The sequence below is a fragment of the Lagenorhynchus albirostris genome, chromosome 19 (genome assembly GCF_949774975.1).
Source record: "Lagenorhynchus albirostris chromosome 19, mLagAlb1.1, whole genome shotgun sequence".
In the NCBI taxonomy this organism is placed as follows: domain Eukaryota; kingdom Metazoa; phylum Chordata; class Mammalia; order Artiodactyla; family Delphinidae; genus Lagenorhynchus; species Lagenorhynchus albirostris.
Window position 1 is genome coordinate 60252261 of NC_083113.1, and position 16132 is coordinate 60268392.

General features: G+C 59.5%; 2 protein-coding genes, 1 long non-coding RNA gene and 1 other non-coding gene across 4 annotated transcripts in view; all 4 read left to right on the top strand.

The window, feature by feature from the left end:
* Nucleotides 1-8435, top strand: part of SPG7 (SPG7 matrix AAA peptidase subunit, paraplegin) — a 30872-nt gene extending 22437 nt beyond the window's left edge. The window contains 9 exon segments of the mRNA XM_060129686.1: nucleotides 70-194; nucleotides 1305-1407; nucleotides 1973-2083; nucleotides 3317-3432; nucleotides 4570-4726; nucleotides 5516-5682; nucleotides 6187-6264; nucleotides 7748-7898; nucleotides 7901-8435. Of these exon segments, the coding sequence (XP_059985669.1) occupies nucleotides 70-194; nucleotides 1305-1407; nucleotides 1973-2083; nucleotides 3317-3432; nucleotides 4570-4726; nucleotides 5516-5682; nucleotides 6187-6264; nucleotides 7748-7898; nucleotides 7901-7947 (1055 nt within the window). The 3' untranslated portion in view covers nucleotides 7948-8435.
* Nucleotides 8436-9078: 643 nt separating this feature from the next.
* LOC132510410 (uncharacterized) lies at nucleotides 9079-11342 on the top strand. Its single transcript, XR_009537301.1, has 3 exons — nucleotides 9079-9256; nucleotides 9999-10043; nucleotides 11278-11342. It is a non-coding gene; the product is annotated as an uncharacterized LOC132510410 (long non-coding RNA).
* A 2123-nt stretch (nucleotides 11343-13465) lies between these two features.
* RPL13 (ribosomal protein L13) lies at nucleotides 13466-15782 on the top strand. Its single transcript, XM_060131056.1, has 6 exons — nucleotides 13466-13594; nucleotides 13771-13891; nucleotides 14017-14158; nucleotides 14359-14532; nucleotides 15014-15070; nucleotides 15599-15782. Exons 2-6 carry the CDS (start codon nucleotides 13788-13790, stop codon nucleotides 15755-15757), a joined length of 636 nt encoding a protein of 211 aa, XP_059987039.1. The 5' UTR covers nucleotides 13466-13594; nucleotides 13771-13787; the 3' UTR covers nucleotides 15758-15782.
* On the top strand, nucleotides 14220-14303 carry LOC132510581 (small nucleolar RNA MBII-202). The gene has a single exon (XR_009537379.1). It is a non-coding gene; the product is annotated as a small nucleolar RNA MBII-202 (small nucleolar RNA).
* Nucleotides 15783-16132: the final 350 nt, after the last annotated feature.

A 16132-nucleotide genomic window follows, 5' to 3' on the forward strand; every position in this document is an offset into this window, starting at 1 on the left:
TCAAGGGGGCCTGTGGGGAAGCTTCCGGGCTGGGGGCCCCACCCTAACAGCTGCTGTCTGTTCCTTCAGGAATGGGCACCACCGACCATGTCATCGTCCTTGCGGCCACCAACCGAGCTGACATTTTGGACAACGCTCTGCTGAGGCCAGGCCGACTGGACCGACACGTGTTCATCGACCTTCCCACGCTGCAGGTCAGTGCGGCCTGGCTGGCCTTTCCGGGCCTCGGCTCCCTGCTCTTCTGGGTTTTTTTGTTTTAAATTTTATTTATTTATTTATATTTTTTGGCCGTGTTGGTTCCTCGTTGCTGCGCGCGGGCTTTCTCTAGTTGCGGCGAGCAGGGGCTACTCTTCGTGCAGTGCGCAGGCTTCTCATTGCAGTGGCTTCTCTTGTTGAGGAGCACGGGCTCTAGGTGCATGGGCTTCAGTAGTTGTGACGCGCGGGCTTCAGTAGTTGTGGCACATGGCCTCAGTAGTTGCGGCTCGCGGGCTCTAGAGCGCAGGCTCAGTAGTCGTGGCGCACGGGCTTAGCTGCTCCGCGGCGTGTGGGATCTTTCTGGATCAGGGCTGGAACCCGTGTCCCCTGCACTGGTAGGCAGATTCCTAACCGCTGCGCCACTGGGGAAGCCCCTCTTCTCCTGGTTTTGATCCTTGTTGTTTTCCTCTTTATCCTGAAACGTCTGGGCCGAGTCCTGCGGCACAGTCTTCGCAGAGCCTCAGAGCCGTGTGCTGCATGGCTTTGGAGCACGAGCTGCACGGCTGCCCTGACGGGGTGGAGGGTGTGAGCCCCAGGGACCTCTCGGCCCCTCTGGCCACACTTCCTCAGGCCTCTGCTCGGACGTCCACCTCCAGGGGGTTGGGCCTTTGTGGTGGCCGCCCAGGGAGCAGGAGCCTAGCGTGGCTGAGGACCCAGCAGGGGCAGGGGAGGGTTTGGAGGGTGAGCGTGGCAGGTGGCTGGTGGGTTAACGTTCCTGCAAAGACCGACGTGGGGGTCAGGGCCGAGCCCGGGAACACCCAGCCTTGTCCTGTCGTAGGTTGTGGCCTGCCACTGCTTCCGAAGGCCTGGATTCCCGTCTTCCTGACGTGTCACACAGGATACAAAATAACCTTTGCTACCTGTGATGTGTGACGTGCTTTATCTTCTCTTGTCTCCTTTTTTCCTTCCGGTTTTGAAACGCCGCCTGCAGCCCTGAGTTGGTTTCTCGGAGCAAAAGCTGACCTCTCGGCCGGTGGCTCCCGAGTGTCAGCTGGCGGGAGCCTGCACCCGTGCCCTTTGACCCGTGTCCCCTGTCCCGTGTCCCACAGGAAAGGAGGGAGATCTTTGAGCAGCACCTGAGGAGCCTGAAGCTGACGCGGGCCAGCAGCTTTTACTCCCAGCGGCTGGCGGAGCTGACGCCGGGCTTCAGCGGTAGGGGCACGGGTCTCTGTCTGGGGCTGGAGAGGGCGGAGGGGGCCAGCACAGCCGGGGTGGGAGTGAGGTGTACACGCAGCAGGCAGAGGTAAGAGGACTCTCCTCCCCGAGGTTCTGTCGCCTGTGCACGCCCCCCCACCCCCGGCAGTCCTGGTGGTCCTGCCTTTGTTCCGCTCCTCCCCACTGGGGGCTGACCTGCAAGGCCACGTCTCCTCCCGGGCCCCCCACTGCCCTCCCCCACAGTCTCCGTGTTGTCACAAATCAGGTTTCTTTTCTGTATGGCTCTCGTTTTACAGGGTAATATAAGTAGAAACCCCTTTTATCGTGGTATAAATTTCTTCCCTTTGGACTTTGCTTAACGTCCTGAACTAGAACCTCATGGGTGTCAGAGAGCCTTTCTCATCCCTCGACGTCTGTGTGGAACACTAGGTGGAAGGAACCAGCAGGGGTCCAGAGAGGCGGCTGACCTCAGCCCTGCGGCCGCTCGAGGGGAATGGGGCAGCCCCCTCCTCCCGCCCCCCATCTCTCTGCGTCTGCTTGAGTGCCACCCCCGTGCCCACAGGCGCTGACATCGCCAACATCTGTAACGAGGCCGCACTGCACGCTGCGCGGGAGGGGCACACGGCCGTGCACACGTCCAACCTGGACTACGCGGTGGAACGTGTCTTTGCCGGTACGTGGACCCGCCCACGGGGGGGGGGCAGACCTAGACGCCGCGCGACAGAATTATTGCCCAAGAGGGAAGACAGGTCAAGAGTTCCTGTTTTTACGTCAGGCCTTAACGGTGTGACTTACTCTCGTTAGTTTAAGATACTGTGCAAACAGAAATATCATAGGGTGTCACAAGCTCAAATGTGAGTGTCCTCAGCCCATCGGCCAACGTGCGGGGCCTGAGCGCCGGACAGGCCCCTGCCCACGTCGCCAGGGGTCGGCAGCTGCGCCCCGGGCGAGGAGGAGGCCTGCTCTGCAGGAGGCTCCGTGCTCTGTGTTGGGCGGGACCGGCGCCTGCAGCCGTGCTCACCTGCTGCCGTATGCGGGGTCCTTGGCCTCCTGTGAGGAGAGCAGGACGAGCTCCCACAGCCCGGGGGCAACACCAGAGGCCATCAGTGCACCTCGTCCTCCCGCAGGGTTTAGAGCAAGTCATTGAGGGTGGCACCAAGGAGCAGGCCCCTCCCACAGGTGGGCCCGCCACCCGCAGTTTGAGTTCAGACCTAGGACAGGTGCCTCTGCAGCCTGGGCACAAGCCAGCGTCACAGTTTCTCGCTGTAAATTACGTTTTGTGTAAGCCATTTCTTTTATGTGGAAAGTGACGCGCTTACAGCGAGAGTATCCGAACGGGAAAGACTAGAGAAAACCCATCCAGAGTCCTGCCTGGGGGTGTGGTGCCTCGAGCGGGGTACTCCTGAGCTGCAGCGGCTGCTCCTGGGCCCGGCTCTAGGTGGGGCGATCCGACTGCCACAGCCAGTGCATCTCAGGACGTGTCCCCTCACAGCAGGTGCTGGGGGTAGTCCCGGTCGCGTGATTTACCAAGTACCCTGAGCCTAGAGCTTGTTCAGGGTGCAGAGGTGGAAACATGCGGCTGTGTGGATGGTTGGGGACAGCGGACAGGACCTCAGCAGTGACTTGAGGGGGATGCCTGTAAGGTTGCGAGGTAAGGGGTCAGTTACTCAGGCAGGACCGGAGAGCGGGGGCTGCGGCTGCCCTGCCAGGTCTGGGGGCCAGCAGGAGACCCGAGCTCGTGCCGTCGGCGCCGCAGCCCTGTGAGGGCCTTGCCTGAGGGGCTGCTGTTGGCAGCATATACACAAGTGGGGCGAGCGAGGCCTCGCTTTGGTGCCACGAGCACGCACCTGGCCGCGTATCCGGGGTGGCCGTGCGCCTGAGCTCACCTTCCTGGGTGTTCTTTCAGGGGCCGCCAAGAAGAGCCAGGTGCTTTCCAAGGAAGAGCAGAAGGTGGTTGCGCTGCACGAGTCAGGCCACGCCCTGGTGGGCTGGCTGCTGGAGCACACGGAGGCCGTGGGGAAGGTGGGTGCGGCGGCCTGGGCCTGGCCGAGCCCGCTGTGGAAGGCCCACACGCTTGCGCGTGGAGGGGGTGCAGGGTCGGCGGTCCAGGCACGGGGCGGGGTGGCCGCGGTCGCCCGTGGAGCTGAGGATTGCCAGGGTTGCCGTCAGCTCCGGGACGTGCTGATTTCATGACTCCTGAGTTTAGAAAGCAGTGAGGTGAGCACACATCGTGTATTTGGCAGGCGTACCGTCGTAACGCCCCCTCAGCTGTGTGCTTTCGTGACCGGGGTCCCTGAGTGGCCCCTGCGGACAGTGCCCGTGTTTGGGGCGTGGGTGCCCATGTGGAGGGTTGTGACTGTGCCCTCCACGTGGGCCTGAGCCGGGGGCTTGGTCCCCCCAGCTGAGGAGGAGCTGCCTTGCTCCTTGTTCCGTGACCCCCGAAGACGGGGCTGCGCGGCAGCTGCAGCCCGCGTGTGGCGTTTCCCCGGGGGTGACGGCTGCAGCAGCACGTTGCCAGTCGGGCTTCGTCGGCCGGTGTCCTGCTGCTCAGGCCGGTCCCTGCTGTGTCCTGGGCAGAGTGCTGTGGTGAAGGCCTGTGTGTGCAGGAGCTGCCCGCCGAGAAGACCCAGGGATCAAGATAAATGTTTTCATGCAGTATCAAAAAATTAACATGGGAAAGCCCATGGTGAAGTAAATACCCTAATTTAAAATTGCCTGTTCTTAGGGTTTTCCATTCGACGACAGAGAGTCAGGCAGACTAGTCGTGCCGAGAAGGCCCCTTGCCCATGCTCGGCACTCCGCCAGGCGAGGTGGGGACGTGGCCTCCTCGGAGCCTCAGGGTGGCCTCCTGCTGCCAGAACCCTGCCCCATGGGCTCACCAGGCGCGGGCTGTGGATGGGAGCATGGGCAGCGCAGGGCCCTCGGCGGGCCGTCCCGTCCTCGTCACCTTTCCTTCCCTCGCGGACGCGTGGTTGTGTGCAGCTAGCTGCCTCACGCCCCAACGGTGTGGGAGCCCTTCTCCGTGATGCTGTTATAAACATGGGGACAGTCACATTTGCTCCCTGCTTTGAACCCTCTGATTGAAGAGTGTCTTACTGCACCCCCCAATCTCTGAGGCCTACGTCCTGCCCACTAACCGGGGCCACCTCTGTTCTGCAGGTGTCCATCGCGCCGCGGACCAACGCAGCCCTGGGCTTCACTCAGATTCTCCCAAGAGACCAGCACCTCTTCACCAGGGAGCAGCTGTTTGAGCGGATGTGCATGGCCCTCGGCGGCCGTGCGTCCGAGTCCATCTCCTTCAACAGGGTCACTTCCGGTGAGGGGCCGGCGCCCACACGACTTCCACACCCTGCAGCCATTCTGCGTGAGGGGTGGTGAATCCGATGGAGGGGTCTGAGTAGCAGGTGCAAATGCAGTTTTGAATTTCATTAAGTGTTTCTAAAAGATGAGCTGTAGTCAAAGGAGGTTTGGAACTAAGCAAGACTTTCTAGATGATTTAGTTGTTACAAAAGCTTTTCCCGGACTTCCCTGGTGGCGCAGTGGTTGAGAGCCCACCTGCCGATGCAGGGGACACAGGTTCGTGCCCCGGTCCGGGAAGATCCCACATGCCGCGGAGCGGCTGGGCCCGTGAGCCATGGCCTCTGAGCCTGCGCGTCCGGAGCCTGTGCTCCGCAACGGGAGAGGCCACAGCAGTGAGAGGCCCACACAACGGAAAAAAAAAAAAGCTTTTCCCCACGTGCAGACTGTAAGCGGAGCTAGGTGGTCTCGCTGGGCCGTCAGGAGGTGGAGGAGGTTCTGGGAGACTCGGGGCCCCACGGACCTGGATGTTGCCAGGTCACTGCCGGCGCCATGAGTCCAGAGATGCACCCCGAGGAGTTGTTTTTGTTTTTTTTGCGGAAGCCCCTGAGGAGTTGTTTTTGTTTTTTTTGCGGAAGCCCCTAAGGAGTTGTTTTTTAAACAAAAGAGCATTTTTTTAAGTTAAGGACCAGTGACAGGATACAGTTGTCCCCGGGTACCCTGCTCTGCTCTCAGGGGTCGGCAGGGCCCCGGGTGCCTCGACCTACACCTCCAGGAAAGAACCCCCTTTTCTGACCCCTCACTCCAGCGGCACAGGACGACCTGAGGAAGGTCACGCGCATCGCCTACTCCATGGTGAAGCAGTTCGGGATGGCGCCCAGCATCGGGCCTATCTCCTTCCCTGAGGCCCAGGACGGCATCCCAGGCATCGGACGGCGTCCCTTCAGCCAGGGCCTCCAGCAGATGATGGACCATGTGAGTCCTCCCTGGTCCCGAGCTGCATGCGGGTGGCAGACAGGCCTCGTGTGTGCTGGCTGTGTGCCCAGAGGAGTTGTGCAAGGGCCTGCTGGCGCCCAGTGGGACCGTAGACAACACAGGACCGTGAGGGATGTCAAATAAGTATATGTGTCCAGTGACGGAGCCAGCACCCGTGAGCCCTGCAGCTGCCCACGGGAGATGGCCGCAGTGTCGCTGGCACGTAGGCAGCCGTGGGCGTGGAGGACAGACGTGGGTTCGGGGCTCCAGGAGCTGGCGGGCTGTCTGCTGGGCAGGCCCCTTGAACAGGGCATTCCCGGGGCTGGGGTGGGGGCAGAGGCCCTTGACAGCCTTGCTCTCCTGTTCGTTGTAAGACACGAAAGGCCGTGTTCCTGAACCTGTGTTTCTTCTGTGTACCTTAGCGCCAGGGCCGGGCCGCAGGGGACCCCGCGCGTGGTGGCCAGCCGCCCTGGCCCATCGCAGACTCTTCTCTTCCCTTTGCAGGAAGCGAGGCTGCTGGTGGCCGCGGCCTACAGGCACACTGAGAAGGTGCTTCGGGACAACCTGGACAAGCTGCAGGCGGTGAGCCCCCGCCGCCCCCCCGGGCCCCGTGCCTGCCTGTCCCGCCAGGAGCTGGGCCTGCCGTCACTGCCCTGCGGACGCAGCCGCTCACCCCTCCCGTGCTCAGCACTCCAGAAGACGACATAACCAGCGAGGCCCACCCACCTCAACTGAATGTAGCACCTTTTGTCCCTCGTTTAGCTTTGTATCATTGAACCTCTCAGGCCAGTTCCTTCCGAGGAGACGGAGGGACATCGCCAACCCTCCTGGGCCGTTAACCCAGTTTCAGCCAGTAGTGGGGTCTGGTCGACGCTGTGTAGTCCTTTTCCAGCTCTTACCCTTCTCCTGGAACTTTTAAACTCAATTGTAAAGCTTAGCATAGTTTTAGGTGCCCATGGAAGCGCCAGATACAGCACAGAGCCCTCTGCCCCCAGCTGATCCCCTTGTGTTAACATCTCCCATCAGTGGGGCGCGTTCCCCACAACACAGTGACCAGCCGACGCGGACACGGCGGCGTTGACCGCAGTCCACGCTTCAGCCGCCTCGCCCAGCACTTACCCCGCCTTCCGGTTGGCCGTCACGTCCGTCAGGCCCTCCTGGCTGGCACGGCTCCCTCCTGTTGCTGATGGCAGTGCAAGAGGGCTGGGCTGGTGTGTGTGGAACGTCCCCCAGTTGGGCTCTGTCTGGTGTCCTCATCGCCAGCCTGAGCTGTTGGGTTTGGAGGCGACCGCAGAGGTGAAGCTTCCGTGGACCCAGAGGGGGTGCAGCTCTCTGTGGACGGGCCGTCCTGTGAAGGACACTGTTCCTTCAGCGTGATGTTGTGGGCGTCGTGTTGTGGGGCCCCGAGAGCAGCAGCGCCTGCCCGCCGGGAGCCGTGCGGAACCCACCAGGACCGGCCCGCTGCCGTGCGGGGCTCCCGTGTGCGCTGGGACCTGCTCGCGCCGTCCGGGCGTGCCTGGGCTGAGCACCATAGAGCTGGCCCCCGAGCGCCGCCTTCACAGCCGGCCCTCCCTGCCCGCGATTCTGCATCTGCGGGTCGTGGGTCTCATAGTCCTGCAGTCACGTTCACTGAAGAAATCCGCGTAGGAGCGGACCCGCACACTTCAAGCCCGTGTTGCCCAGGGCCAGCTGTCGGAGCGGCCGGTGTGGGAGCGATGGGAACCCCTCAGCAGCGGGTGTGGCAGCTCTTCGTGGGCCCCTCCCCTGGTCCCATCGAGGCGGTCCTGCCCGCCAGCTCCACTGCCCGCATGCTGACGCTCACGCGTGTTTGTGAAAGAAGTTGAAGTTGCCCCAAATAAACACGTTGGGAAGGGAAGTAGAAAGCTTAATGAGGCTGGCAGCTGGCCTTTTCTCCAGGGCGGAGTCAGGGAGCGGTTCTGCGCTCTCAGGCGCCCGCCCCGCCGGCGGGTCTGGGGGCTGGGCCCTCCCTCCACCGTGCCCTGCTCTCAAAGGGCTCTTGTCCGGGCGCTCGTCAGCTGCTCACACTGGCCTCTTGTTCTTGCAGCTGTCGAACGCCCTGCTGGAAAAGGAAGTGATCAACTACGAGGACATCGAGGCCCTCATCGGCCCACCCCCCCATGGGCCCAAGAAGAGGATTGCGCCGCAGAGGTGGAGCGACGCCCAGAGGGAGAAGCGGGAGGCGGGGGAGGCGGAGGCGGCCGGCAGCAGCCCCTGCAGGGGGAGGAGCAGTCCTGGCCCCGATAGCTGGACCACCTTGCTGGCCGCCCGAGACGGTCCCTCCTCTCAGCCCTCGCAGGTCTCAGCTCAAGGCCCCTGAGATCTATTTATTGACTTCCCTGCCCGGGACAAGTAAATGTCTCTGCAGAGACGCACGGTTTCATTCGTGTTTGTGGGTCGTTCTCGCCTGTGGGAGGGTCGCTGGTGCGCACGGAGCGCCCTGTCTTGTGGGGGCCCTGAACAGCCTCGTGGTGTGGGGCCTGGGCTGGGCTCCTCCCGGCTCCTGAGACTTGGTCAGGATGCTCAGGGCTCCGCCGTGACAGGGCCTCCAAGCCCCTCATTGCTTGTCCTCCGCGGGGCCCTGTCCTGGGCTTGCTCATCAGTGGGTCACAGGGACAGGCACTGGGCCTGGAGGAGTGAAGCACCGTCACCTGCTGCCGCGTGGACGGGTGCACACAAGGGGCCCTGGGGGGACACCTGGGAACTGTGACCACTAATAAATGCTGTGGATGGAGGCCTCTGTTTCCTGCGTGGTCAGCTCTGCCCCGAGGGCCGTCCTGGGTCACGGATACTATATTCAGACGGTGTGATGTCAGCTGCGAGGTGACCAGTTGGGACCCCTCCCTCTTGTAGGACTCTGGGAGGGAGGGTGTGGGACAGATGGACGGGTTGCAGTCGGCCCCCGAGTCCCTGGCGGTGTGACCCACTTGGGGGCTCCCACCTGCTCCTCGTTGCTTCCACCTCCCCTGTGCATCGGCACCCCGAGGAAGCTCATGGGGGGCGAGCGGCCCAAGAGATGCTTCACCATCTGCCCCAGTTCCCCAGGTTCCTTCCCAAAGATCGGCCGAGGGTTCAGAGGGTGAGGCTGGCGTCTTCGCCATGGGGCGGCCTCTGTAATCTCACACGGATGTGGCTGTGCTCAGCCCCTCATAGTTTACCATTAAAATGGCCCACGTCTGGTGACGCTTAGCCAGGAATAGGATGGAAGTGGCGTGAAGCGGGCTGCCTTGCTATAGTGGAGGAAGGTGCAGCCTGGCTTCCCAGGGCTGGCCAGCGAGTGGGCTCACGGCCGCCCAGCAGGGAGGGCTGCGGGGACGGTGCTCTGATGGACAGAAGGGAGTTGTCCTAGGTGACGTGACCTCCCAGTCCTCAGGCATGGCACCCGCAGGGCGCACTGGGCACAGGGCCTGTGCACCTCTGCTGCCTCTCACGCCTCCCTTACAGGGCTCCCGGAGGTGAAGGGGATTCTCCCAATAGCTCGTGGTCCCCTGGAGCAGCCAGACCGCGCTGGGCAACCTGCCCCTGCCCAGCAGAGCGGGTACACCGTGGCCTGACGGTAAATGTACATTTAATACAATCAGAGCTCCAGAAGACCAGTGAAGACTATTAGATGAAGTAACTTAGAGTTCTTACATCATCATACAAGTTGTTTTCCACTCTCGTCTATGCTCATATAAACATGGGTTTTTATTTTTTTGTTGAGGTACTTCATATTTGTTTCAAGCGTACAACACAGTGATTCCTATTTGTTTGTATTGTGCCGTGATCACCACGGTTAGTCAGTTAACACTGGTCACCACACATAGTTACGGAGACTTTTTTTTTGTGATGAGAACTTTAAAGATCCACTCTCTTGGGACTTCCCTGGTGGTGCAGTGGTTGAGGGTCCACCTGCCAAAGCAGGGGACACGGATTCGGTCCCTGGTCCGGGAAGATCCCACATGCCGCGGAGCAGCCGGGCCCATGTGCCACAACTGCTGGGCCAGCGCTCCGGAGCCCACGAGCCACAACTGCTGAGCCCAAGTGCCGCAATTACTGAGGCCTGTGCGCCTGCAGCCCGTGCTCTGCAGCAGGAGAGGCCACTGCAATGAAAGGGCCCCATACCGTGGCGAGGAGGGGCCACTGCTCACCTCAGTTGGAGAGGGCCCGTGTGCAGCAGCGAGGACCCAACACAGCCAAAGATAAATAGATAATTAATTTAAAAAGATCCACTCTTAGCAACTTTCAGATAAGATATTTGTGATTATAATAACGTACTTCCAGGTGCTCACTTACATTAGGTGTCCCTCATATTACAGGACTCTCTCAGCCTCTATCAGGTTTACGTGCTGGCTGCGACTTTGGTAAGTTGAGAGGCCGGGTGGTTGAGTTCTGTGATGAAACACCGTAAAATTATCCTGTCCTTGCTGAGTTGTTCGGCTCCTGCTTTTCCTAATTCAACCAGCAGCCCATATTTATGACAGCGTGCTAATTTTTGCAAAGTGCTCTAGGAACATGACTTTTGTGTGTGTCAAAACACAATAAAAACACGTTGCCGCTGTGAGATTAATTTTTTTTTATCAACTAATTTTTTTTGGCTGTGCCCAGCGGCTTGTGGGATCTTAGTTCCCCCACCAGGGATTGAACCTGGGCCTTTGGCAGTGAAAGCACACAGTCCTAACCGCTGGACCGCCAGGGAATTCCCTAAGATTAATTTTAAAAATCAGGACTGTGTGTCAGGGACTTTCCTGGTGGTCCAATGGCTAAGACTCGGTGCTCCCAATGCAGGGGGCCTAGGTTCAATCCCCAGTCAGGGAACTAGATCCCACATGCCACAACTAAAGATGCCACGTGCCACAGCTAAGACCTGGTGCTGTCAAATAAATAAATAAATAAAGACTGTGTGTCAGAGGGCTCCAGGAGCTAGTGTTGACTATCTTTGGAGGGGGCCAGTCAGGTGTAGGTGTGGGGCAAGCAATTGGGGCACAATTAAAAGGAAATTCTGGGAGGCTGTGCATACCCCACCCCTCCAGGGCGCTCCTCCAGGAACCCTGACCCCAGTGAGTGCTAAGTCCAGCGGCATTAGCCAGTCCTTTCAGTGGCCCTTGCAGGCCCAAGCCCGGGACAAAAGCCCCTCTGCAGAGTTGTGCCGTGGAGTTCTGTGGCAAGGAGGCAGGGGCTGTCCCTCTAGCTGAAGACTTTTTTATTTTTAATTTATTTTTGGCTCCGTTGGCTCTTTGTCGTTGGGTCCTCGTTGCTGCTCGTGGGCTTTCTCTAGTTGTGGTGAGCAGGGGCTACTCTTCATTGCAGTGCACAGGCTTCTTGCAGTGGCTTCTCTTGTTGCGGAGCATGGGCTCTAGGCATGTGGGCTCAGTAGTTGTGGCTCGTGGGCTGTAGAGCACAGGCTCAGTAGTTGTGGCGCACAGGGGATCTTCCCTGACCAGGGATCGAACCCGTGTCCCCTGCATTGGCAGGCGGATTCTTAACCACTGCACCACCATAGAAGTCCCTAGCTGAAGACTTTTAAAACCCTAAGCCAACAAGTCTGTGTGTCAAGAAGGATGCCTATATAACAGTTCACTTCTTTCATCTTCCCAGCTGGGAAACAGCTCTCAGCAGAACATCACATGGGAACTTTGGGCCTTGCTAATTCTGCATATTCCTCAAGGATGTAAGTATGGACCATTCAGGTGTCGAAAAACTGTGTGGCCGGGTTGCCGGGTTGTATGCAGCAGACCGAGGTCCTCGAACTGCAGCTTCAGCTTCTTACCACTAACTCCAGACTTCAAACCCTCCCCCGGTACCCCGGGCAGCACCCTATGAGCAGACTGAGCTGCATGAGTCTGTGGGTCTGAAAGGGGGGATGGGGACAGGAATGTGTTTGAGATTAGAAAATAGCAAGGTATCCTGGTCCATAGCGGGATTACTGAAAGGCATCTGAGATAGACATGGGAGGTGTGGGCTAACGTCTGTGTCCGAAGAAATACGTCCCAGGCCAAGGCAACCGTGTATTCAACAGACATCTCCTCCAGGGCCTCTCTGCTGCAGTTAGGCTGCCAGGTGGGGTGAGCGTGGGTTCAGTTCCAATGGACAAAGTGACTTGCAAGGCAGATGATGACCCCTCGCTCTCCCCGCTCCCTTCTCGCCTGCACTGCCTTCCCTTCCCTGTCACCTGGAAGCAGAGCTGTGTGACCTTGACTTACCATGCACCGGGCACTGCGCTGTGTTCTGTGTCCTAACAGCAGCTCCTCCCATTTCACACCAATAACTTGCCCAAAGTCTCAAAACTAGTACAAAGATTTTATACTAGCTAATTCCACAGCCACTTAACTGTGGGTCACTGACCTTTCAGTTTAGCCGTCTGTGTCTGTGAAAGGATGCAGAGATTTGTTTTTTTTAATTTTAATTTTTGGCTGCATTGGGTCTTCATTGCTGTGTGTGGGTTTTCCTCTAGTTGTGGCGAGCAGGGGCCATCTTCATTGCAGTGTGGGGGCTTCTCATTGCGGTGGCTTCTCTTGTTGCGGAGCACGGGCTATAGGTGCATGGGCTTTAGTAGTTGTGGTGCACGGGCTTAGGTGCTCCGTGGCATGTGGGATCCTCCCGGGCCAGGGCTCGAACCCGTGTCCCCTGCATTGGGAGGCAGATTCTTAGCCACTGAGCCACCAGGGAAGTCCCAATGCTAATTTCTTAGCTTTGCCAACCTTACCATTGCTACGTAGGATGTTAATATTAAAAGGACCTGGGTAGATAATATAATGGAACTCTCTACTACTTTTGCAACTTTGCCGTGTATCTAAAAGTATTCCAAAATAAAAGTTTATGACCCTAACTTCACAGATAAACACCACTTCCGAGTTTACCGAAAAGTGCTTTCTTGCATTTGCTAACAACTGTCGGCCAAGCAGGACTGATACAGCCCTTGCGTCAGAGCTGAGCGGGTACCTATTAGGTGGCAGGGCTGCAACCTTCCACACAGCCTTGGCACTTATGTGTTAAAAATCCTCCTCTGCCCTTTCACATGTTCTGGTCTCCCCAACCATAACCCTGTAATTCCTCAATGAGTCCCTGATTTTTCTAATACCCGGGGGTGTCTCAGTAGGGCAGAAAGCTATCAGCATTAGTATCAGCTACCTGTTTACTCAGTGTAGGACACAGGCCTCCAAATTTCTTATTTTGTCATGAAATTCATAAAACGTTGATTAGGTTTCAGGGGAGGAAGCTTGGTGACTGGGGTGAGGCTGGGAACGTAAAGGGGTTGCTGGGTGTCAAGGCTTAAGATGGCAGGATGTGTTGGCGTCGTCCCAGGCTGTCCCGGGAACTGGTGGCGCCACAGCCCAGGTGGCCTGGCTACTTGGTGTTTTCACGACGCTCAGCTGCGTGGGTGGCAGTGTGCACAGCGGAGCGCGGGACAGCCGCGACCCGCCACGCGGTTCTTAGTTCCACACTCACTGCCGGGTACTCGCCACCAACGGCCCGACCGCAGACCTCCGTGCGACACGCGCAGGGCGCTCAGGAAGGCCCGCTCCTAAATGTGTGCTCCGCCCACAGGGAGGGCAAGCAGGCTCCACGTGGTGGCCGGGGCCGCAGACCAGGACGCAGAGGGCGAAGCCTACGGTGATGCACAAGCAGGCCGGCCGGCCGGCCCAGGCTTCGCGAGACCCAGACCGTCCGCGGGCCGGGGGCGCGGGCGTTGCCGGGGGCGGGGGCGCGGGACTCCCGTAACACGGGAAACGCGGCGCCATGTCCGTCCGTGCAGCTAGGGCCGCCGGGGTGGGGGTGGGGCCTGTATGTCACTCGGAGGCCCTGGCTCTGATTGGTCAGAACGCTCCGTCGCTTCTGATTGGCCGGGCCCAGTACCATCCCAGGGTGCTCTGCGGCCTCCTTTCTTTTCCGCGTCCGTGAACCCGCGGAGGAGGTAAGTATACCCGAGCGTGGCGCTATCATTGCTATCCGACACCATCCGGCCCCATCTATCGTCCCTGGGGTCCGCCCGCCGCCGTCGGCGTCGGGCCGTGGCCCGGGCTCTGTGCGCGCGCCGGCGGGCCACCGTGCCCGGGCCCTAATTCGCTCCGCGTCCTCCCTGCTCCCCAGGCCAGTCGGCCTCAGCCATGGCGCCCAGCCGGAATGGCATGATTCTGAAGCCCCACTTCCACAAGGACTGGCAGCGGCGCGTGGCGACATGGTTCAACCAGCCGGCGCGCAAGATACGCAGGTGAGCCGCCCCGAGGCGAGCGCGCCCCCTTCTCTCCCCGCGCGCGGAGGGCGGCCGGGACTCGCGCTCCCGGCCCGCTGCGGGAGGGGCGGCCGGTGACCGCCGCTCGGCTTCTGTCTGCGCAGACGCAAGGCCCGGCAGGCCAAGGCGCGCCGCATTGCCCCGCGCCCCGCGTCCGGCCCGCTCCGGCCGGTGGTGAGATGCCCCACGGTCAGGTACCACACCAAGGTGCGCGCCGGCAGGGGCTTCAGCCTGGAGGAGCTGAGGGTGAGTGTCGCCAGCCCGCGTCCTGAGTCCCACGGGTTGTCCCTCGTGGCCCACAGCCAAGTGATGACATTCTCCGGAATCGCTGCACCGCTGTGATGAAAGTGTGCTTGAACCCTTTTCCATCTGACGGCTGGGCTTTCCCGGCAGGGGGTGGGGACCGGGGAGCCCTCGGGTCTTCATCTGTGTCTGTCTCGGGGCAGGTGGCCGGCATCCACAAAAAGGTGGCCCGGACCATTGGGATCTCGGTGGACCCGAGGCGGCGGAACAAGTGCACGGAGTCCCTGCAGGCTAACGTGCAGCGGCTCAAGGAGTACCGCTCCAAGCTCATCCTCTTCCCCAGGAAGCCGTCGGCCCCCAAGAAGGGAGACAGCTCTGTGAGTACCGGGGTCCCTCTGTGCCCAGCCGGGTGAGGACGTGGAGGTCTCACTGTGGGTTTAGCTGCCTTGAGAAGAGCACGTATTTGTAGCTTTTTATCATCCGAAGCTGGGTCTTCATGCAGGGTAGTAGAGAATTGGTAGATAACTAGAAGAAAGCCTCTGAGAGTCCACAAGCTAATTACTAGGACTGCCGAGGTTCACCGTGGGCAAGAGCTGTGGGACTCGGAGCCAGCTGTTGTAGAATTGGGAAAGTGTTTTTCCTGTTACTGACCTTTGTGTGAAATTAACAGTCCATCGGTATGGGCTTCTGAGAGTTGTTCTACCTGTGTCTCTGCTGCACACGTGGTTGGCGCTTTTTCATCTGCCTGTGCCTGCCATCGGCTAGACGGACAGGGATCCGTTGGCAGACACCCAGCCAGGGGTTACAGGCTTGGGCAGGTGAGCTGAACCCACCTAACTCCCTTCTCACTGCACACAGGCTGAAGAGCTCAAATTGGCCACCCAGCTGACCGGACCAGTCATGCCCATACGGAACGTAAGTGGGCGTGTTTGGAGGGAGCAACTGAATGACAGGGCGGGGGTTGGGTTGGAGGGAGTCAGCCTGGCATCTGGGGCCCATGTTGAGATTTACAAGTTTGTGGAAAGGACCTTCCTTCCACCCTGGAGAGAGCCTCCTGCATCTTAACAGATGGACTCCTTGAGGGAAGCTTTGTGGACCCTTACTTGTCACCACTCCCTCTGTTGGGCTCTTTTTCTCTCCTATTTGGAAAGGCCAGGCTGTAGGCAACCCTGGGTGTTTGGTGATCCTGTAACCTGAGTGGCAATTGACCAGGCCCTTGAGGCTCCTGCGAGTGGGGCGTGGGCCTGAGCCTCCCCTTCTCCAGGTCCTGTCCAAGCACAGTGCCCCGCCCACCCTTCACATGACTTGGGGTTGTTTTAAATCCACGGGGGATTGTTAGAATCTTTTGGTGGCCTCCCCTGTAGCCTTTCTTGGGTGGGCAGATGCCCCTCCAAGGTCTCTCAGTTTGCTGACAGCTGCTCCTGGGCCTGTGATCCCTTCCAGGTGTACAAGAAGGAGAAAGCCAGAGTCATCACAGAAGAAGAGAAGAACTTCAAGGCGTTCGCCAGTCTCCGCATGGCCCGTGCCAACGCCCGGCTTTTTGGCATCCGGGCAAAAAGGGCCAAGGAAGCTGCAGAACAGGATGTTGAAAAGAAAAAATAAAGTGCTGTTGGTAACTTGTGATAAACCTGCAGTGTCCATGTGACCTTCGTTGTGTAAGGAACTGGGGCCTGGAGAGCCTCCTCCTTGAGGGGAACCTGGAGCACGTCCTTGTCCCTCGTCGCAGCAGGCCTGCTGTGAGGGGAGCAGGTTCGGGGCCTGGAAGGCAGGTGCTTAGTGAGTTTGTCGGAACCCTCCACCCCTGCAGGTGCTGTGCGTTCGGTACCAACTACCTCAGGCAATTTGGAGGACTATTAAACCACTGTTCTCATCTCTAAAGCTAACAGTTTATAAGGTACTGATTTGACGTCCATGCTCACTTTGTGTATTGGAAGTCATGAGCCATAGAAAGGTCAGCTGGTGTGGAGGCCTGGGGGT